The sequence below is a fragment of the Bos javanicus genome, chromosome 5, assembly GCF_032452875.1.
Source record: "Bos javanicus breed banteng chromosome 5, ARS-OSU_banteng_1.0, whole genome shotgun sequence".
Lineage (NCBI taxonomy): Eukaryota > Metazoa > Chordata > Mammalia > Artiodactyla > Bovidae > Bos > Bos javanicus.
Genome location: NC_083872.1, coordinates 119028424 through 119050121, shown reverse-complemented (window position 1 = coordinate 119050121; position 21698 = coordinate 119028424). Strand labels below are relative to the sequence as shown.

Genomic DNA, 21698 nt, shown 5'->3' with positions numbered 1-21698 from the left:
AGACTGCGGCCCCTCCTGGATGCGGCGTGCACGCCCGCCTCCCCTGAGCCTGTGCTCCTGGGGTCACTGGGGCTGAGGGCTGCATCCCGGGGGCTGGAGAGAGGGCGACCACCCAGGGGCCTAAACGCCCCCTCCAAGCCTTGACCTTGACTTCACCTTGACTATGGAACACAGAAGCCAAGTCACCTGATCAGAGCAAAAGCGATCTTTTCTGGATGAAGGAGAGTGTTCAGAAATTCCTTGGACGAGAACAAAGCCAAGAGCATGGATCCCAGCGGCCACGTGGTCTCTGGGGGGGCAGGCAGGGTGCTTGCTGTCATTCCTGCAGCTAATGCTTCTTGTCTTCTTGTGAAGAGTGTCTGCACGTAAGGGGATGAAGCAGGGCTGAGAGCGTCTGGGGGAGCCCCACATGGAGGAGCCTGAGTGTCCACCTGGCTGACCCCTGCCAGGATGCACCCCACGCCCACGACACAGACTATTTCCCCAAAGGGATGGGCCTCCTCAGGCCGCAGCTCACCTCCAGATGATTGAGGGGCTCTTGCAGTCATAATTAAGGGGAAGTTTATGAACCCCAAGCAGAAAAGTAAGTTTAATTATTTGCAAGTCAGAAGCTCATTCTCTCTGGGTGACTTATGACAGCCAGCCTCCAGCCTTGGGGATGAGATCGGTTCCGTTTTAGGCATTAAATTGATAACTTGACCAAATCGATTTCATTAGCGGCTCTGTCATATCCGCAGTTACTGATGGGCGCTCGGCCCCGGGAGCTGACCACAGCCCTGCGAAAGCGGGAGGAGGTGGCGGCTCCACAGAGCTCGTGGCCTGCGTGGAGACACTCCTTCTGCCAGCACCTGTGCTCATCGCCAGATCTGCCCTCTGCCCCCGGGTCACCTGGGACTGCTCTTGTCTTCGGGGTTCACGGGGCCGAGGCGTGGGGGCATCTGGTGGGTCCAGGCACCTGCTCGGGGTGGGGTGAGGCCCTGGGCCCCTGAGCACCACGGATGCTCCTGTAGGGACAGCGGCCTCCCCGGGCGCACAGCGGATCCGGGCCGCTCCCGGACCGTGTGGGTTCTGGGACTCGGGGCTGTGTTCACTCTCCTGAGTGCCCAGCCCGAGGTCCTCCGGCCTCCTCCCTCCACCTGCCAGGCTGCACAGGGGGCAGGGCCCGCTTCTGTGTCTGTGTCCCGAGTGTCCCGCCTGGTGTGGCCCCACCCCCTGAGCCAGTCAGATGGTCCCATGGTGGTCTGTGGGTCCCAGCGCGTTAGCTGACCCACGCACGACATGGCGTTTCTGGGACGAGATAGGGCTGGCTCACGGGGCCACAGCCCCGACGTGGGGTGGGATGGTCGGTGTCGCTCAGAAGGGAGCCCAGGCCGTCTGTCTGTCCGGCTCGGTGAGGCCTCGTCCCTCAGAAAGGCCCCGGGAGCCCTCACTGATGGGGCCTGGGGTGGGAGGGCAGCCGGGCCATCCTTGGCATTTGGGGCTGGGCCTGACGTTCCCACTGGGTCACCTGTCACTCAGGGGCGGGCTTAGCTCTGGGGTTTGCAGCCAACCTCTGCCTGAGAGCTGGCCTTGCCAGGGCCCAGCCAGTGTCAGACTGAGCATCACCTGGAAAGTGCCTCGGGGCAACCCTCCTCCGCCCTTCTCCCAGGAGTGTTGGGGGCCCAGTGGTGACCACGGGCTCAGCAGGCGTCTCGGTGTCTCCTTGGCAACAGGAGCTTTTCCTTCCTCGTCTCTCTTCCTGCAAGTGAGGCCAGGCTCAAATGAGAGGGCCATGCTGTGGCGGCTTGTGTGGGAGGTACCATCTCCACGCTCAGAGAGGCTCATGACCAAAACGCTCCCCTTGACCGGGTCTGGCGCTCGGCCAGCCTGGCATCGGTATCCCATGTATGACCTCAGCAGGCCCATCTTAACCAGAGTCCTGCCGGGTCAGTCTCAGGGCACCCACCTTCGCTGATAGGAACCCCAGCCCCACCGTGTCCAGTCCCGGCCTCCGTCCACTCTGCTCCTTGGCTGTAAATCCCCAGCCATCTGTCTGCTCTGCTGGGAGTGGAACTTGACCTCCCGACTGTTGCAGAGGTCCTCAGTGGAACCTTCCTGACCATTTCCACACGCCTCAGAGTGAAAGTGTTCACTGCTCACTCGTGTCTGACTCTTTGTGACCCCATGGGCTGTAGCCCACCAGGCTCCTCTGTCCACAGGATTTCCCAGACAAGAATCCTGGAGTGGGTTGCCATTCCCTTCTCCGGGGGATCTTCCCAACCCAGGGATCGAACCTCGGTCTCCTGCGTTGCAGGTAGATACTTTACCATCTGAGCCACGAGGGGAGAGTGACTTTTCCTTAGCGCTCGCCCTCTGCGGAGCTGAGGTGCTGAGAGGCGTGGACACCTCCAAGTTTGGGTTCCTTTCTCGCCTCCCGGCTCATTCCCGTCTTTACCACGGGACCGGACGGTGCGGCGGGCCTGGATGGCCAACTTCTGGGCTCCTCTTGCCCTGGAATAAAGCCCTCTCCTGGTGAGGGGCCCCTAGGGATGAAGGGTCAGCGACACCACAGGCGGGTCCACTGGGTGCCGCCCCAGTAGCAGGGGCCCCTGCACCCCCACCAGGAAGGAGGTGGGTTTCCTCCCTGCGGTGCTGGCAGAAGGAATAAATGAGGTGACATCTATAAAAGCAAAAAATAAATGTGGTTATTATTTTAAAGCAATTCCATGACCCTGGGCGCAAGAGAAGAAATAAAAGATAATTTAAGATTCAGTGTGTCCCCTAAGGAAGCCAGTGACTAAATGGAGAAGATACACGACCAGGAGACCAGCTGGCCAGCCAGAAGGGTGCACGCGGGTCCTCCAGGGCAGTGAGAGCAGAGAGCCCACCCCCACCTTCAGGAGGGACGCCCGATGCCCAGGCCAGGAAGACTGGAGGGGTAACGGCCTGTGCGTTGGGTGATCAGGCCCTGCCTTGGCGGTCTGGAGGGTGGCTGAGAGACAGAAGGACAGAGGGGCGTCTGAATCAGGCCAGGGCTGTGAGCTCTGACCTGACCAGTGGAGCTGGGGACGCGGGGCAGCGCCTGTGAAGGTCCGCATGCGGTTCCTGGTAGCTGCTGGGTCCCCTGTCTGCATGACAGGACCCCTGGGGCAGGACACAGGGTGTGAGCAACCTCCGTGGGATGGGGGCATCTTAGTGGGGAGCAGCCGGCAAGTCCCGGTGCGGGTGAAGAGTGCTGGTGGGCAAACACGGGCATGTGCCCTGGGAGGGCAGGCTGCCGTCCTGAGGTCCTGGAGCTGCACGGAGAGGCCCGGACACCCATTTCAGCCCCTCTCCTTGTCTCCCGCTCCCCGGGGCCCCTGAGTCCACTTCCTCCCACTCCTGTCTGCCTTCTCTAGCCCCTCCCCGAGCGCCCACCACCCCCATCTCCGGCAGGAGCCCCTTCCACACCCTGGTGTTGCCTCTCCCTGGGCTGGGCTGACCCAGCCACTCAGGGAGCCTCCTGAGCCCTGAAGTGGGTCCTCTCGGTGGCACTCAGGTGCTGTCACAGGTTCTGCTGGGGACACAGGGCCTACTCAGACCAGCAGGACGAGAGGTGGCTCCCACTCTTCTTGCTGAGCCCAGCACTCTGAGGACCTCTGGGAACCTCCTGAGCCTCACCTCCACAGGGGGTTTCAACAGAAGCACACTCGGGTGGGCAACAGCCTCCCTGGCTGATGGTGTGTGACTTGGACTCCTGACCTAGGAAGTGCTCAGCACACAAGGGTGACCATGAAAACAGGCACGTGTACACACACACACACGTGCACACACACGTGCACACACTCCCTACACAGCATGTATAGTGGTCCTGGTTGGCTGGTTCAGGAACCCACCATGGAGGGTGTGCCTGATCGCTGTAGAGACAGTCACAGAGGGATCCGCTTAAGAAGCCCTGCCCTGCCCCTGACCCGGAACCTCACCTGCCCCCGCAGGCAGGCGCCCCCAGGACCCCCATCACCCGCAGCCTGCTTCACTCCTTCCAGGAGGCGGAGCTGGCTCCGAGAGATGGGGCAGTGTTGGCGGCCCTGACTCAGAGTCACCCCTAAATCAGCACCCACCCTCCTGTTCTCTCCGGCTGCCGGCGCTGGGTCATTCACGTGCTCCTCCTCCTTGCTCTCCAGGAACCCGGTGAGCTCGCCCAACTCCCTTTACTCCACCAACGGGAAAGCCGAGGCCCAGAGCGCAGGCGCATCAGAGCTGTGCGGGCAGCCGGGACAGGGCCCACGCCCAGACTCCTGCCCCTCCTGACACTCAGCGGGGCGGCCTCCGCAGCCGAGGGTCGTGTCCCTGGGGAGCATGGCCCTCCAGCAAGGCTGTCCTGCAGGGGCTGGAGAGCAGTCCTTCCCCTCCTGGGGACGGTGTCCACGCCTGCCCAGCCTCAGGTCACAACCCGGCTGGGACCGGGCCCCGTGGGGGGAGTGTGTGACCGTCCCCCACACGAGGAGGTGGCCCTCACGTCCTTCCCACACCCTGCGGGTGGGCAGCAGGGAGGCCTATCGAATTTGGTGGGTCAGGAAACTGAGGCCAGGAGCTCAAGTTAGAAGAGCCAGACTTGGCCCAGCCTGGAGTGGACAGGGCACAGGGGGCGTGGCCAGGCCAGGGGAGGCGCGCGGGGCAGAGGGCATGTCCAGGGCAGAGGGCGTGGCCGGGAGGAGGGGCGTGGCCGGGTCAGGGGAGGCGAGGCGGGGCCAAGGAGACGTTGCTTCCACGCGGAGGGCTTTGCAGTGCGTTCTGGACGCCTAAGTGTCCACACATCATGGAGACGCTCTCGCCGGGCACCCTGGCTTGTGGCGGGAGGGGAGACCCCTGCTGATGGGAAGGCCAGCCTCAGAGTTCGGCTGTCGCTGCAGCACACCCGGACCATCCAGACAGGTACACCGGGCTCCGCTTGGAGATCAGGGTCTGCTTTTATGAATCCTGGCGGTTACGAAGCTCTTTCTCTTTCCTCTGGCCTCACGATTCTGTTTTCCCCTGCTATGCCCAGAAGGCTCTGGAACAGCGGCCGTGCCCCTGGCTCTGGGTAGGGGAGGTTACTTTCCTCTGGCAGGCACGCCCCCTGCGCCCTTCCAGGGCATCTCCGTGTGCACAGAGGGAGGAGCTGAGGGCTGGTCGCTCTCCCGGCCACACTGCCCCGCCCTCTTGGCCTCTGATGGCCAAGTCCCCCAGTGCTTCCTGTGGTGTAGTCCCCGGAAGGTCCTATCTGTCATGGCCGCCCAGGCCGCCCACAGTGTAGGGCACACCTGGGTGCCCTGTGGTGGCAGCTAGGCCTGTGTTCTGTCCTTCTTCCTCCCTCCTGGGATGAGCCCGGCTCTGTGCAGGAGGGCGGGGTCTCCTTCACTCCCTGGAGTGGCTCCAAAGGCCAGTGAAGCCTCCTCAAATCTAGCACAGACCTCGAGATGCCCACAGCCCACCCGCCAGGCTACAGGTCCCAGAGTTGAAATTTTATCAAGAGCAGTTGCAAGCTGGTGGTCACAGCCTGCCTGATTTGGAACACGCCAATATCTGCTGCTTGGAGGTCCAAGCAGATTCCCCTAGAAAGGGGGGCCTTAGACAAGGGTCTCCTTCTGGAGCCCCGAGCAGGGTTCTGCAGCTGGGCCTGGGGGCATGAGCAGAGCCTGGCTCACAGACCCCAGTGTGGGTGAAGGCAGGTGGCCGTCAGCCTTCCCATGGGCTTGGCCGGGGATGAAGCATTAGCTACCAGTCAGGTGCTGCTCGCCCGCCCAGGGCTGGGCATCAGGGAGCCTCCGTGTGGTCCAGAAATGCCTGGAGGGCTCTCGCCTGCACTTGGTCACGGGGCCCACCTCCTGGGAAGGAGGCCCTGTCACCACCTGTGCCCTGAGCTCTGTCTCTGCCAGCCACACCGGCGAAAGCCCCTCCCAGGACACCGCGGCCAGCGAACAAAAGCCATGCTTATCAAAGGAGTTTCTCTTTATTTTCATAATTTAGCTGAATCAACACAAAATTGAATACTGTAAAACAAGGGGAAAATGCTGCAACATATCAAACTCCCAGTCTCTGCCCTCAGAAGGTGTCTACACCCACTGTTGAAAGAAACAGGCCGGGGGGAGGTGGTGGGGACGCTGGCAGGCAGGGCAGAGGTGCGCTGGGCCGGGGACCCCCCAAGGCCTCCCTCCCCACTCCTGGAGTGACCCCGGGCCGAGGAGCCTGGGGCGGGGCAGCACCCCGCGGCTGCCTCCTCTGTGATGAGAAACGCAAGCCCAGCCATCTCTTTCAGCCCAGGACAACACGTGCCCGTGAATCTGTGGTGACCGAAGGTAACTAAATACTCATGGACGTTGGAATGGGTCTTAAATAAATGGAGTTTCTCTCCTATCTTTAGTCTATGGGTGGCTGGAACAAGTTCTATATAGATTTTTTATAACTTTTTTTTTTTTTTAGTAGCATAGACCTAGCATAACGCTCCTGTTAATTGGACTCTTAGGTAGTATACTTCAGCTGAAACTCAGGAGGATAAAGGGGTCTGGCACAGGGCGGCCGGGGGAAGGTAAACGTAACTGTTCCTTATCCATGGGCCTGGCGACCCCACCTCGCAGGAGGGACGCGGGAGACGCGGGCTCGGCCCGTCCCCCACTGTCTCCGCCGTCTGGCATGAAGACTGGGATCACGGGGGCATCTGACTGGGAAGACGAGGTCAGCTGCCAACTGCCCTCCAGGTCTGCGAACGTCAGAGGGGTAAGAAAACAGGAAACAAAACTGGTCGGAACAGGCGTGATCCAGGGACTGGACACTCCCAGGACAGAGGCCCAGGAGGCAGGACGATCCAACCCAGACCGTGGGAAAGGCCACTGGCCCTTCTGTCGCCGACCAGCGTGCCTGTGCCGCCCGGACCTGGCCCTCAGCCCGCTGCCCCCGAGTCCTGCCCCCTCCGCACACTGAGCGCCCCTGTGTCTGGGGGTGCAGGTCCCCAACACCCACCCCAGACCCTTTGGGAGGCCCCTGTCCCGGCCTGCCTCTCAGGGACGGCTGGGGCTGCCACATGAATTGTTAAATAGGATTTTCTACAAATATACAACATATAAAAACTGTTAAATATATAACTTTCGGCTTTGCAAAATACATTTAATGATCTCTTTCAAACAAGTGTTACTTTCGCTTTCTTTAATTTGCTTTCTGGAGCTAAAGGGCGGTCAGATGAGACAGCAGTCATGGGAGACCCAACATGCTCTTGCGGATCCTGGATTGTCCCGCTATCTGAATGGGGCGGCGAGAGGCGCGTCGAACTGGTTAAAACAGAAAGTGATTTTAGTAGGAGAAGGTCCACCTAAGTACAGAGGAGCAGGTGTGCACGGCAGGTTGTGGTCCCCGGCAGGCGTGCCCGTGGGGTCCGCGTGGGGACATCACGGGCCACATGTCCTCCGGTCACGTCCTCTGGCCGCGCGGGGCGGGGGCAAGGCCCGCAGTGTTCGTGGGGCGGGGGCCGCCCAGGCACGTCTCTGCCCCCGTGTACCCCCCGGTACACAAACCCAGGGACTCGGATGGTGAGGGCGAGTCCACTTGAAAATAGATTTTGCTCTTTGGTCTATTGAATATACTGAAAGGATAAGAAAATAAAAGCGATTCGGACAGTCTGGGGCTCGAGGAGAGGCCACGTCTGCGTCCGAGACTCAGTCCTCCAAGGACCCGGCGCTGTCCTCCACTCTCGGGCTGGCAGGGCTGCAGCCTCGTCCTCCTCCTTCTCCGAGTCCACGCCGGGAGGGCGGCCAGGCCAGGCTCCAGGGGTGCCCGGCGACACGGCCCCGCGGTGTGTCCCCGGCCCGAGTCCTGGGGGAGGCCAGACAGACTCAGCGCGGGCGGCCGAGGAAGCAGGCTGTCCTTGACGGGCTAGAGAAATGGAGCGTGGGCGGATGGCAGCGGGTAGGTGGCGTCCACGACGGGCCGAGGACCGCGGCCGAGCTGTGGACTCTCCAGGGAGCCGGGGCCGCTCCTGGGGCCCCTCTGGGGCTGTGTTTGTCAGGAGACCTGAGAAGCAGAGAGAGGAGAGCCGTCAGCCTCCACACACACCAAGAGTCCCCGTGGGGAACAGCAGGAGCCCAGGGACCCCGCGAGGTTGGCCTCACCCGGACAATATGCTGGAAAGACACCAGCAGACCTTCTTGAGGACAAAAACTAGTTTTCAGAGCCAAACTGGAGGAGAAAGCTATGCTTGTCACAAGAAGTCCCTGGGAACACCCTCTTCCTCCGGGTGGGGCCCTGCCTCCCACCCTTGGCTGTGACAAAGGAACGTGCTGGAACTCTCAGCTGCTGGTGTGAACTGCCTGTCCTCCGCCCTGTGCTGGCCAGGTCCTTGGGTCTGGGCGGCATCGGCCTGTTTCTTTAACCGTGTACACAGCAGGTGCTGCATAATTGCACAGAGGAGAGCGCTGGAAACAAGGGTGCCTCACCCCCACAGAGCCCCTGGCAGGATGCAGAGCTGGGGTGTGCATGCTGGTTGATGGGTGCACAGCCCCCCAGGCAGCACTGGGGCATCTCGGGGACACGACAGAACACGCCAGGTCAGCGCCATGAGGGGACGGGGTCCCCAGCCTCTGCTCTGCAGCGGGAGCATCACGGGTGAGACAGTGGACACAGGATAGGGGAGGAGACTTCCCCGGGGTACCCCTGCAGCCTCCTGCCCAGTGTCCACGTCCGCGCCGGGCCCACCCACTCGGCAGGACGGGGCCTCCCAGGGGCTGCAGAAGCAGGGCTGGTGTGGGACCCCAGGGCTGTGGGTGCGTGTCCAGAGTGACAGGAGCCCCAAGGGGAGCTCCATGTGCCACTGGAGAGGGGGATGAGCATGAGAGCGGGCAGCAGGGGAGACGCTCGGAGCCCCTGTGTCTCTGCCGACTGAGGCCCAGCCCAGGAGGGGGTGGGGAGCAGGGCCAGGGTGGGACACATCCTGGGCTCACTGTCCAGACTGGCGCAGGGTGCTGGGGGGTCACTCTCCAGACCGGTGCAGGGTCCTGGGCTCACTGTCCAGACTGGCGCAGGGTGCTGGGCTCACTGTCCAGACCATTGCAGGGTCCTGGGGGGGTCACTGTCCAGACCAGTGCAGGGTCCTGGTTGCATGTTTCTCCCCATCTGACCAGCTGCCTAGCAGCCCCGGGACCCTGACCCTAATCCACAGCGAGCACCCCTTCCCCAGCTCTCCTGAGTTGGACAGAGGCCCCTGTGTGTGCCGTGGTGACCCTCAGCTGCCCAGGACCCCGCAGGCAGCGTCCAGGCCCACCCTCTGCTCCGCTGCCCACAGCCCAGGGCAGCTGCCCCTCCCTGACCTGTCCAGTCACGTCCACGACCGAGACCATCCAGCCTGGTCACTCACAGGCTAGCTCGAGGGGCTAACCAGGAAAGGAAGCACTGAGCCCACTTTTTCTACATAGAAAGTTGTATAAATTCTTATTTGTGGATAAATGGGAAAACACTGGAGCATAAAAAGAAAATAAAAGCCCACCCACGTTTCCATACCCGAAGGTAAATATTTTGATAACATTACTGCATTTCCTCTGCACTCTGTAACAGCTCACATGCTCTGTGTTACAGCTACGATGAGGCTGGGGCTTGGCATGAGAGCTCGCGTCGTTCGACGCAGGCCGGCAGCCTGTCCGAGGGGTCGGCGACCCCTGGCCACGTCCATGCTCACGCGCCAACCCCAGGACAGACGGGCAGGGCCTGGGCTGTCTCAGCGTCCCCCCTGAGCCCCGCCTGGGGGGCTACTTCTCATGTCTGTGAGCTCAGACAGCAGAGGCTCCCACGCCCCATAATTCCACCGAAAAGAGGCAGGGTTTGGTCGAGGATTCGTCTTCACTCCTCGTGCCGGCCAGAGGAGTGGAACACGCTCACCAGCGGGGTCCCGGCCACGCGCCTGTCTGTGCCAGTTCGTCTGGCTGGGCTCTGCGTTTCTTCCCGATCTGAACAAGGACGCGTGTTTCATCACGGGCAGGCCCGCGAGAGGCCCCGGCACGTGCCCCGTGGGCCTGCCGCCCAGCTTGGTCCACCCGCGGTTCACATCTGTGCCGTGTCGCGGACACCCAGGTTTTCTTTTCTGGGAGGGAAGCGGGGCTGGGAGTCCATTCGGGACGCCCTCATGGCTTAAAGCGACTCAGTCTACACACCGTCCTAGGGCTTGTCCCAGAGGTTCCCCCATCCTCAGGAGGCCCCTGCTTTCCCCCACACCCCCGGCCTCTGGCTTTTCCTGACCTTGGGCGGGCAGGTGGGTGGGGCAGGAAGGACACCAGGCCCCTGTCTGCTCCGGCCAGTCCCCCCGACAAGGGCCCAGCCTGGAGACAGAAGCCAGGACGGGTACACGGGGGCCCGTCCAGCTTCCACCCGAGCCCAGAGAGTCCCCTTCCGTCTGCGGCAGGGCCCAGGCTGAGTGGGGGAGGGAGGCAGACCCAGAACCACCAGAGAGGGGGGCTGCAGCCAGACCGGCCAGGCGGGGGCTCACAGGTCTGCGGCCTTTGTGGTCAGACGTTGGGCTCAGCGGTCCTGGCCTTGGCCTGACTATCAGGGATGGACAGGCGGCCTGACGTCCTCAGAGGTGGTGTCCGTCTGGGACAAAAGGCCCGGCCCACCCAGAAGCACCCATGGGTGGGGACTGCCAGCTGGTCCCGAGGCCCAGTGACCGGGAGAGAGGCTGGGGAGTCGGGTCTGCAGCCCGGGAAGGCGGTCAGGGGCCCGGGGACCGGCTGCGGCGGGGCCGACAGGGCTCGTCTGGCCGCAGAGATGCGTTTCCAGGCGAGGGACTTCATGGCCGAGGCCCGTCTCGGGGTCCCTGCTCAGGGCCCTGCGCTGGTCCTCATGGCGCCGGCTGGCCCCTGCGGGAGGCTGCTCTGCTGGGAAGTGGGTTCTCTGGTTTCCAGCATCCTTCCCTGGGGACAGGCCCCTCGAGACAGTAGGCCAGACCCCCAGGGACCCCCGGGATCTCCTGGCGGGCTGCGCCCACACCTGGGGACCACATGCCTGAGCTCTGGCGGTGACAAACGAGAAGGGAGGCAGACCTGAGCTGGGGGTCTCAGCCCCAGGGCCCCTGCCTCCACCTGCTCAGGGACAAGCGGAGTCAGCGACCGGGACCCCAGGCTTGGCGGGACTGTGGGCTCCATTCCTCCAGGAGCTCGGGCAGCTGTCTGTCTCTGGAGGGGGGCATCCGGCCTGGCGTCCCCTCCGCGTCTATGCACCTGGGGGTTGTTCTGAGCTGGCGTTGTGGACCCGCTCGCATTCCCGTCCAGGTGAGTCTCTCCCACCAGCCGGGGAAGCACGTGTTCTCAGGTGATGAGTTGGTTTTTCTCGGTGTTTGGAGCCTATAAAGCTTTGTTCACAAAACACAGGGACACTCTCCAGCTCCAGGAGTCCACGGAGCTGTGTTACTGGTTCCTCTGAAAGTTCCCACTGCCTTCTAGGTCTGGATGAATCTTCTGTTCAGGAAGCTTGAGGTTCTGATTTGAACGCCCTGAGCAAGAGGTCTTTAACAGCAGAGACACGGAAACCATGGGGCCACGAGATGATGGTGGCCTGCGCAAGAGGGCTTGACCACGAAGCCTGTTACTGCGGAGAAAGTAAAGCCTGCGGAGAAGCTTCTGGAAAGGCTGAGCATCGTCCCCTCCACACCCAGCCAGCCGTGTGACTGAGGCTCTGGGACTGTTTCTTGACCTCACACGTGAGGAGTGCTGTTAACTGAGCCCTGAACCCAGAAGGTCCCAGACGCGCGAGGAGGGAGGGACATACTCATTCCCAGAGGGGCACAGATGCTCAGATGTGGCCCCCTCTGCCCAGGCGTGAGGGAGGCAGCCACCTGGAGACCCAAGTCCTGGTGAAAACTCACAGCTGCGGCTGGTACCTGGGGCAGACAGGGCGGAGACGGGACACAGCAAATGGTGGGGCTGCAGACAGAGGCCAGGGCAGCCCGCGGCCCGGGGACGCCTGGCATGAGACGGCGGGGCCCCCTCCTCGCCTGCCCCTTGGGGACCAGTCTGGCTGCCCTGATCACAGCTACTGGTCACCACAGCTGCCTCCACAGCTGTCTGTCCCCACCCCACCTGCAACCCCCTCTGCCTCCCTCAGGGGCTGCTGGACACCAAGAAGGTGACAGCCATGCTGCCTCCTGATATTTAGGGTTCCCAGGGGGCAGGGAATGAAGGGCTTCGTCCCCTGGAGCCCACAGCCCCTAACGGTCACACGAAATGCCCCTGACCAGCGGGGACACCAGTGATGACACGCAGTAGGCACAGCCCGTGCCTGGGAATCCGTCCTGGAGGCTGCAGGCTGTGGTGGTCTTGTGGGACCTCGTCGAGCCGGTTCTGAAGGGCCAGGCCTCCACGATGCCCCTGACGAGAGAGGCCAGGGAGGGGAGGCAGCTGGGCGGGGGCAGGGGACGCCTGGGCGGGCAGCTCTGTCCCTGCCCTGCAGCCTCAGCACACTGCCCTCGTGCCTACGAAGTGGTGTGGGGTGGCCACCCGCCCCGTGGCAGGGGACACTGACGGCCGCTGTGCACATCACGTCCCCAGGGCACCCCCAGGCCCGGGTCTGGGGCCCCAGCAGATGGGGAGAAGCTGAGTCTGATCTCAGGGCCCCCTCTCTGGCTACCCTCACACTTTGGCCCCTGGCGAGGACTCAGGTGACCACGCCTGCCCTCCTGGGCTCAGCACCGGCCATGGGTCTCCCCTCCTGGGGTCTCTGGCTAACAAAGCTGCTGCGTGGCCTCAATCACCCCGAGCCACTGGCCTTCCAAGGCCGGGGGAGGCAGGCCCCACCTCTGGCCGGGCTGGTCAAGAACCAGCAAAGGATGGGAGGGCAGCCGGCACCCAGCCCGAGGCGGGAATGTGAATGAACTGGACAGTCAGCTCGTCTGGGTCTCAGTGGCCTTCCCCTGGCAAAGCAGACCCTGCGTGTTGAGGAGAGGAGCTGATTCAGCACCTGCTCACCAGGGCGAGGATGCTGCACCGGTCACAGTGGAACCGGCCCTCGGGGGACAAGCAACGTGAGTGTGTGAGTGTGTGTGTGTGTTTGTGTGTGAAACGCCACGAGGGGCTGAGTGCTGGCGTGGGCGTCCCACTGGAACAACGAGACGGAGAAGACTCGAGAGCCAGCGCTTGTAACACACCAGGGGCTCCTGGGGCCACCGCAGACCTCTCTCCCCGCGTCGGTCCTGCAGGCCCGTCTCCCCAGCAGGCGGTGAGTGCCTGGCCTCAGGCAGAGGGAGGCGGCAGAGAGAGACCTCCACTCCGCCCCGGGGAGGCCAGGACCCCGGCAACATCCTGCTCAGCTACTGCCCAGCTCTTGCAGGGGTGCACGCCCTGGACGGGGCCCCCAGGCTGAGACGGCGGGCGGGTCCCCGCCCCAGCCCCCTCCAGCGCCGCACTGGGCAGTCCTTGACCTCCCCACCCACTCAGCTGCCCCTGGAAGGGCCAGCTCGGCTTTTCCAAAGGGGGTCTGACAACACTGGCCTCTGGTCTGTCTGCTCTGTCCCTGGGCACCGGCAGACTCTGAAGTCCCTTCTGCCCCTGCTCCCCGCCGGCTCCACCAATACCAGCAATGAAAGCCCAGCTGATTTGGCCAACCATTGCTCGCAGCCGCCCCACCGTCCCGAAGTCCCAGCAATTCTGGAGATGACAGGGCATGGCGGGGGGTCCTCCGAGGGGCATCAGGCAGTTTCCCTGACGCCTGGCTGTCCACAGCGTGCGGGGCCCCGCGTGCCCGGGGAGCTCATGGGGGAACCCTGACCCCGCTCTGCCTGCCGCGTCCGCTTTCAGTGGGTGCGGAGTCACTTCTGGACGCAGGCGGCGTCCTCAGGGGGACACGTGTCAGCAGAGGGTGCGGTGGCCCCACCAGGCGGCTGTCAGTCAGAGGAGCCTGGGGAGCAGGCCGAGGATCCGGCCAAACACTTTCTGGCTCAAATACCCATCCACGTCCACCTGTTAAAAGGAGCTTCACCGAGGGACAGCTCACAGCCGAGGTGCCCTTCGACGGGGTCAAGTCTGCGGTTTGGTCCGTTCAGAGCCAGGAAGCCATCACCATGGTCAACTGGGGACACTTGCCAACATTCCCCAGAGTACACCCGTCAGCAGTGACTCCCACGCCCGTCCCATCCCGGAGAGCCCCCAGGAAAGGGGTTCTGCGTCACGGGGTGGATGTATCTAACTTTCTGAGCAACTGCCAGCCCGCTGTCCAAAGGCGCTGGCACGTGCATCTCTCTCTCGATGACGCACCGCCCAGCACTTTCCGGAAAGACTGGCAAATTCACACGCCTCCCAGCGTCCTTTGTGAGGCTTCAGAGTGAAGCTAAAGGAGATGGGACCCAGCCCGGGAGCCCCGGGAGCTGCGCTGTCTGCGCTGTGACCCCCGATGGAGAACTTCTCATCACACGTCCCATCCACATTTCACGCTTTAGGAAGTTTCTGCCCCGAGCTGCGATCCTCCCCGTCTGCCTGCTACCCGCTCCTGGGCTGGGAACCAGTCCCCTTCCATGGGCCTCGGTCCTCGTGGAGGGGAGCTTGACTTTCAGAAGCTCGGGGTATGGGGGCTGCCCCTGAGGATGGCCCAGTGCCGGCCTCCTGGTCACCGGGAGACCTGTAGAGGCCTCGGCTGTAAAACAGGGTGACGACAGCCCATGGCGACCACTGGCCTGGACGGGTGCCCTGTAGAGGCCTCGGCTGTAAAACGGGGTGAGGACAGCCCATGGCGACCACTGGCCTGGACGGGGGCCCTGGGCATGTGCTCAGAACAGCGCCGGGGGGTGTCTGCCGTCACTGCTGGTCACTGATCGTGTTCAGGCTGCTGGGCCTTCAGTGTCCTTCTTCCTCCTGAACTCAAATGCCCCCCGGACTCGTCTCCAGCCGCTTCATGGTGTCCGGTGTCTTAGTCTGTAACCCATAGGAAATTTAATTTGGGATGAGGGGTGAGGTAAGGACCCCACTCGAATCTCCCCCAAATACAAAGCGGGTGTTCTCAGCATCCGTGTCATGGGCCGCCCCTTCCCCCTCGCTCCCCTGTCCGTGGTACCAACATCTGGATTCGTGTCGGCCACGTGGTCTGGTCCTCGGATCAGAAAGAGCATCGGAAGAGTGAACGTCTTCGTGGGCGGTAACTGGATCCTGGGAACTTCATGAAGCAGGGTCCGTTATGGACTCACGAGGTGGGTGGGTGGCAGAACCAGGTTGCAGCCACAATGCCCAGCGCTGATCCCCTCACAAAGCTTCTTTACCCCCATGTCGCTCCCCAGCGGGAGGTGGACACTGGGGCATGTCCCAGAGTCCCATTCCACACTGTGGCTGAGTCCCACCCGACAGGAGGCCTGAAATCACTCTGTAACGTTCCAGAAAAGTCTCATCGGAGATTTGACTGAAATTGTATTAAATCCAAACATCAAGTTTGAAAGGACAACGTCATAATATTTAGACAATCCCTACCTTATCAAAGTGTGTGACGCCTTTCTATCCATCTCTGCAAGTCTTTGTAAGTTTCCCATGGGGAGGCTTTGTCATGATCTTTATAGGTGCTTTTTCTTACTGGAGTTATTCCCAGCTATTTTATGTTTGCTCCTGCCATTAATGCAGCTCTCCTCTCTTTCACTTTCATTTCTTTATTAACTGTAATGAAACCGTTATGCTTTCTACACATAGCTGCCTGGAGGTAAGAACACAAAGGCTTTTTTCCAGTCTCTCCTCCACGAGCCAGTGGGCATGTTTTTCCTTAAAGCTGCCTACACACCTCACCTCCTGTTTTCAGCTCCTAAATGACCCATGTTTAAGCGACTGCTGACTCTGTGCCCCAGGCCTCAGGACTGTTGAGCCTTTATCAGTCTAGTCTGGGACTGGCAAACTCATGCTACCAGGGGCCAGTTCGTGTACATTTTCAACTTTGCAGGTTGTAAGGTCTCTCTGCAAAGACTCAGCTTTGCCATTGCAGTGAGAACACATCCCTACATGATATATAGGTGGATAAACCAGGCTGTGTACCAATAAAACTTTATTTACAAAAACAGGTAGGGGGCCAGATTTGACCAGCAGGTGGTAGTCAGCTGACCTCTGATCTAGACCAGGGCTTGCTCCTGTCTATGACAGTTTACAGTTGAACACAAGTAGAGAAACTTCTATGTTCCTCATTGGTCTAATTTAACAAATTCTTTAATTCATTTTCAAGGCATTCAGGTGATCCTCCAGAATTTAGGAAGTACCTGTTTACTTTCTGTAGGTAATAGTGATTGCATTTTCTCATATCAAATAGTTTTGTGAGTGCCTTTGCCAGAACTTCCAAAAAGTAATCAGTCCTGGGGGGCTGTAGGCCAGCCTCACGACAGCCACTGGCCCTCGGCCCAGGAGGGCCAGGGTGGGGCCTGCGTGTAGTGCAACGTCAGCCCTGGCTCCAGGGGGACACCGGGTTCTGGGAGGACCCACCTTCTCCTCCAGGTTAGCCTGGAGGGCTGCAAACATCGCTCCTGTGATATTTTTTCTGAGGAATAAATACAGGGTTTGACTGCTGTATTTTTCTGCATCTTCTGAATTAGAACATGTGTTATATTTGATCTCCTGACAGATCTTGTCCTACCTGATTCTGAAATATTAAAGTGTATTTGCATCTCATATCAATCTACTGTGTGGGGGACTGTCCTGGGTTCTTTTGAAGGCCTGCAGAAATCAGCAGGCTGTCATTGTATGTGAGTGCCAGCATAAGATCACCCAATCACCACTCACACCAGGGGAGGGATCCCCTGAGAAGCATGTGCACCCTGAAAACAGTGCTGACTCCCAGAGGGCCCCGGGCATTGGCTGAAGGAGCTCAGTGCTTGGCAGGGCACACAGCCCTCATCACAGACTCAAACCTCTCTACCGAACAAAAGGACCCTCTGCGAACTTTAACTGTGGGGACCTTCCTGGCATCAGGGTTTCACCAGCCCCTAAAATGAACAGGGTCATTCACTGCATTTTCCAATTTGGGGAAGAGACACCTGTGTGCAGAACGCTTCCAAGAACGTGCCAGTTAAAACATCTGGAACTTTTACTGGAAAACATTAACATTGCCTACTTCTTTGGTTATAATTCCCCCTGCCCCCAGAATATGATATATTTAATCAGATTTCCATGTGTCGTGATCAGGGGCCCAGCTCTGCACACGCTCCTGAATAATTTGAGGCCACATTACAGGCTGATTTTTCTTTCTCCCTTTCAGGTTTATGCTCTAACTTTTAAAAAACCTACACATGACAGAAGTAAAATGCATTTGTATAGTTTTTCCAGAGATGCAATGATCAATTCCCTGTCTTTAAAAAAAAATCATTAATATTTCTTTTTCATCTTCACAGCTTTTCTCCTCTTGTTTTGAAGGTGGCTTTTTCTATAGCTTGGGTTCTTCATTTTTGTTCTGAGTTAAAAATAAAGTTATTTAAGCCATAGTGTATTGACGAGTCCATCTTTCCCTGTGCCCACAGGTGCACTGTGCTGTTCTCATCACATCCGAAATGAGATTTAACAATAGCTCAGATGTGTACACTGTATCGTCCAGTAAGTGCCAGCCCCACAAAATGCTGCTCATGTTCTACCTGTCTCAACCCTTACAGCAGCCCTGGTGGGGCTCCCCTGGTGGCTCAGATGGTAAAGAATCTGCCTGCAGTGCAGGAGACCCGGTGCAATCCCTGGGTCAGGAAGATTCCTTGCAGGAGGGCATGGCCACCCACTCCAGTGTTCTTGCCTGGAGAATCCCATGGACAGAGGAGCCTGGTGGGCTATAGTCGCATCAGGAGTCCCCAAAGAATTGGACACAACTGAGCGACCAACACTTTCACACTTTCAGAGCAGCCCTAGGAGTCAGGGAATAGCATTTTGCCCATTTTTATAGATGCAGAAATGGAAACGCAGAGAGCAAGGCCATGCACTCTGAGTTAAGCAGATCAGGCTGCTCTGCCAGGGAATCAAGCGGGAAGATTGATCTCACATGCACAAAACTCATGGGCGGGGCTTCGTGTTTTATTTCATCCTTGACCAACAAATTATAGGAAGGCCCTGGTTGCTCGGATTATGATTATTTTGAGAGGTATGGTTTCAAATATATGGTATCATGATTGGAAAAGAAGGCTGGCACATTCCTCCTTTTCAGTTCAGTTCAGTTGCTCAGTCGTGTCCGACTCTCTGTGACCCCCATGAACCATAGCACGCAAGGCCTCCCTGTCCATCACAAACTCTGGAGCTTGCTCAAACCCATGTCCATCGAGTCAGTGATGCCATCCAACCATCTCATCCTCTGTCGTCCCCTTCTACTCCAGCCTTCAATCATTCCCAGCATCAGGGTCTTTTCAAATGAGTCAGCTCTTTGCCTCAGGTGGCCAAAGTATTGGAGTTTCAGCTTCAACATCAGTCCTTCCAAAGAACACCCAGGACTGATCTCCTTTAGGATGGACTGGTTGGATTTCCTTGCAGTCCAAGGGACTCTCAAGAGTCTTCTCCAACACCAGAGTTCAAAAGCATCAATTCTTCAGCACTCAGCTTTCTTTATAGTCCAACTCTCACATCCATACATAACTACTGCAAAAACCATAGCCTTGACTAGACGGACCTTTGTTGGCAAAGTAATGTCTCTGCTTTTTAATATGCTCTCTAGGTTGGTCATAACTTCTTCCAAGGAGCTAGTATCTTTTAATTTCATGGCTGCAGTCACCATCTGCAGTGATTTTGGAGGCCCCCAAAAATAAAGTCAGCCACTGTGTCCACTGTTTCTCCATCTGTTTGTCATGAAGTGATGGGACCAGATGCCATGGTCTTAGTTTTCTGAATGCTGAGTTTTAAGCCAACTTTTTCACTCTCCTCTTTCACTTTCATCAAGAGGTTCTTTAGTTCTTCACTTTCTGCCATAAGGGTGGTGTCATCTGCATATCTGAGGTTATTGACATTTCTCCCAGCAATCTTGATTCCAGCTTGTGCTTCATCCAGCCCAGCATTTCTCATGATTTTGCTTTCTATAAACTTATGTTAATCAGTACATAAAGGTTTCTGTGACACTTCTACTAGTTTGAACTGTAGTGAATCATTTTGTGTCAATAATTGTGTGCACATATATATCAATATATGGCACCACATTGTTCCACTTTCATCATTTTACCTGGACTTACCAGATGGCTCAGGCAGTAAAGACCCTGCCGGCAATGCAGGAGACCAAGTTTCAGTGCCTGGATGGGGAAGATTCCTGGAGAAGAGAATGGCTACCCACTCCAGTATTCCTGCTTGGAGAATTCCATGGACAGAGGAGCCTGGCAGGCTACAGTCCATGAAGTCACAAGAGTCAGACCCGACTGAGTGATAGCACACTTTCACCTACTGATTTCTCTTCCACGTCATTTGCCTCGTATCTTTGTTATTTGCTTTTAAACTTCTGTTTGTAGGAGTGCCCCGAGAACGCAACACGTGTGACTCTTAAAAACACCCTGCTTAGTCTGTGCCTTTTGGCAGCGGAGACTAACCCGTTCACACTTATTGTCGCCGCTGATGCTGCGGTTCTGTCCTGAGCAGCAGGTTCCACAGCCTCTCTCTCTGCTCCGTTCGAGGTTCTTTTCCTCACACACAGGCTTACTTGCTTTCCTTCCACGCCGGTTTAGAAGAAACCATGTTCTTGTTTCTACTAGTGGTGGCCTTTACGTTAATCCAGTGCACTTTCAGTGACTAAGCCATTTCCTTAGTGATGGCTGTTCCTTCTTCCCACAAAGAGACACGCAGAGACTTTTCCTCTGCAGCCGCCCCCCTGCAGCTCTGTTAAATTAATCAGAAGTCACAAATCAGTTTATTATTACACAAAAATGTTCTCCACCATACATGGAGCGCATTGAGTAATAGTGTTGTCAAGTTTGTGTTCAGCTGTGTAACCCCCATCATAGGAATGATTTACATCTAAGCACTGTGTAGTTAATTGGCATCCAGTCACCAGTGACCTTACCTATGGCCTATGACCTTTACAGTCATCAGCCACTCACTCATATTTCTTTGATGGCTCCAGGGCCTCTTTTATTGACTCTTTCAGGAAAGGTATGTGAGTGGCACACTTTCTAAATTCTTGCAAATTTAAAACTGTCCTTTTCATTTTGTCCAAAACCACAATCAGAGATAGAACTGAACTCACAAGTAAAGGGGGCCACAGAGGATGAGATGGCGGGAGGGCATCACCGACCCCATGGACGTGAGTTTGAGCAAACTCCGGGAGACAGTGAAGGACAGGGAGGCCTGGCGAGCTGCAGTCCACGGGGTCGCAGAGAGTCGGACATGACTCAGCGACTGAACGACAACAGAGACAAAACTGTTTTTCGCCAAAACCCTGGAGATGGTGCTGCTCTTCTCTCTGGTGCTGGGTCTCACAGTTCGCAGGCAGCTTCTCTGTGCCTGTGGAGGGAGGTCCATGGACTTTTCCTACTGCTTTTGCTTTTTTCTCCAATCCAACCTGGGAGATTAGAGAGTTTCCCTTCATTCTGCCAAGTCCAGATACTGCCGTGGACGGCCGAGTTCCGGAGGCTTTTGCTCTGCCTTAACTGGGGGCTCCCCTGGCTCCGCAAAGCTTCTTGAGAACCCTCTCTTCTCACCTTCAGCTGGCCTTCTTCTCACCATGTGGCTTCCCCCAGTGGCATCCACTTCCACATTCTCTTTGGCTTAATTTCCTGCATCTCCTATGAAGCGTCGCTTGGTTTAAGATCGGTCCACGCTCCTGCGCTGATCCTCTGCAGCGACGCCTCTGCCATCTGCAGCTTCTGTGCACATCTCAGTCCGCTCTGATGTCTTGGGTCCCTTTGTGTTCAGCCGCTACTTAGTCCTGCAAACTTTTGGGTGCTTGCCTGCATTTCATCCCAGGCTGCCATTTCCTCCAGGCTCTTTGCTCCAGGGTCACAGAGGTCACAGCCTCTTGTATCTGTTTGATGCCAACAAGCAGATGGTTCCCAGAAGCCTCACATTTACTGCAGAGCCTATTTCCAGAGCTAATCTGCCTTTAAGTCTCCAGAAAGCATTCCCTTCCACAGAGAGCTGGCGTTCTTTTACAGCCTTCTGTTTATATTTTAGATGTGATGCTTTTAAGGTTCCTTTTTAAACAGGCAGCGGCTGATCCCACCTGGGAATGTGTCAGCAGGCTTGGGATGAGCAAGTTTGATTCTCTTAATTCTTGGGGCTGTGGGAGGCCCTGCCTGCCCCAGGCTGGCCTGGAAGGTTGGGGCGATGTGCAGAGACCCCGAATCTTCATTGGACACCAAAGGCAGCTCCCAGGGGGGCCTGTTCCCATCTGGGAGGTCAGGTTTTCTGTCTAAACGGCAGACTTTTGAGAAGGAAGGATGAAGGGAACATCACAGCCTTGGTGTGTTGGGCAGGCTTCTCTTGCCCCAGGCAACAGGCTCTTCTGGCTAACTGCCCCTTCCAGGGGCTCACCTGCACGCTGGCATCCTCTATTCCTGCTGCTGGAGCCGTGTACTCACAGAGTGCAGCTTCCCCCATCCCCATTCCCGCCCCTGGTGGGCAGGCTCCACCTCTGCCCGCTTGTTTTGTGACCACGGCAGGGTCTCTAGGTCCAAGGTGAGGTCCAAGCATGAGGAAGGGACCCCAGGCTCCATACCTGGGGGTGGCCTTCTCCTCCGTTATCTCCCTTTCCCCACACCCCAGGACCTGTGAGGTGGAACGGGGGCATGCTCCCCTCCCACAGCTGAGGAAGCTGAGGCTCACGGAGGGGAA

At 58.4% G+C, this 21698-nt stretch overlaps 1 protein-coding gene and 1 long non-coding RNA gene across 3 annotated transcripts in view; one reads left to right on the top strand and one right to left on the bottom strand.

The window, feature by feature from the left end:
• Window positions 1-4680: 4680 nt before the first annotated feature.
• On the top strand, window positions 4681-7122 carry LOC133248554 (uncharacterized). The gene is made up of 3 exons (XR_009736757.1): window positions 4681-4893; window positions 6262-6296; window positions 6576-7122. It is a non-coding gene; the product is annotated as an uncharacterized LOC133248554 (long non-coding RNA).
• TAFA5 (TAFA chemokine like family member 5) overlaps window positions 5932-21698 on the bottom strand; it is a 177251-nt gene continuing 161484 nt past the window's right edge. For both annotated transcript variants that reach the window (XM_061418892.1, XM_061418893.1), the window contains exon 4: window positions 5932-8001. In XM_061418892.1, coding sequence (XP_061274876.1) covers window positions 7993-8001 — 9 coding nt within the window. In that variant the 3' untranslated portion in view covers window positions 5932-7992. The remainder of the gene's footprint in view (window positions 8002-21698) is intronic.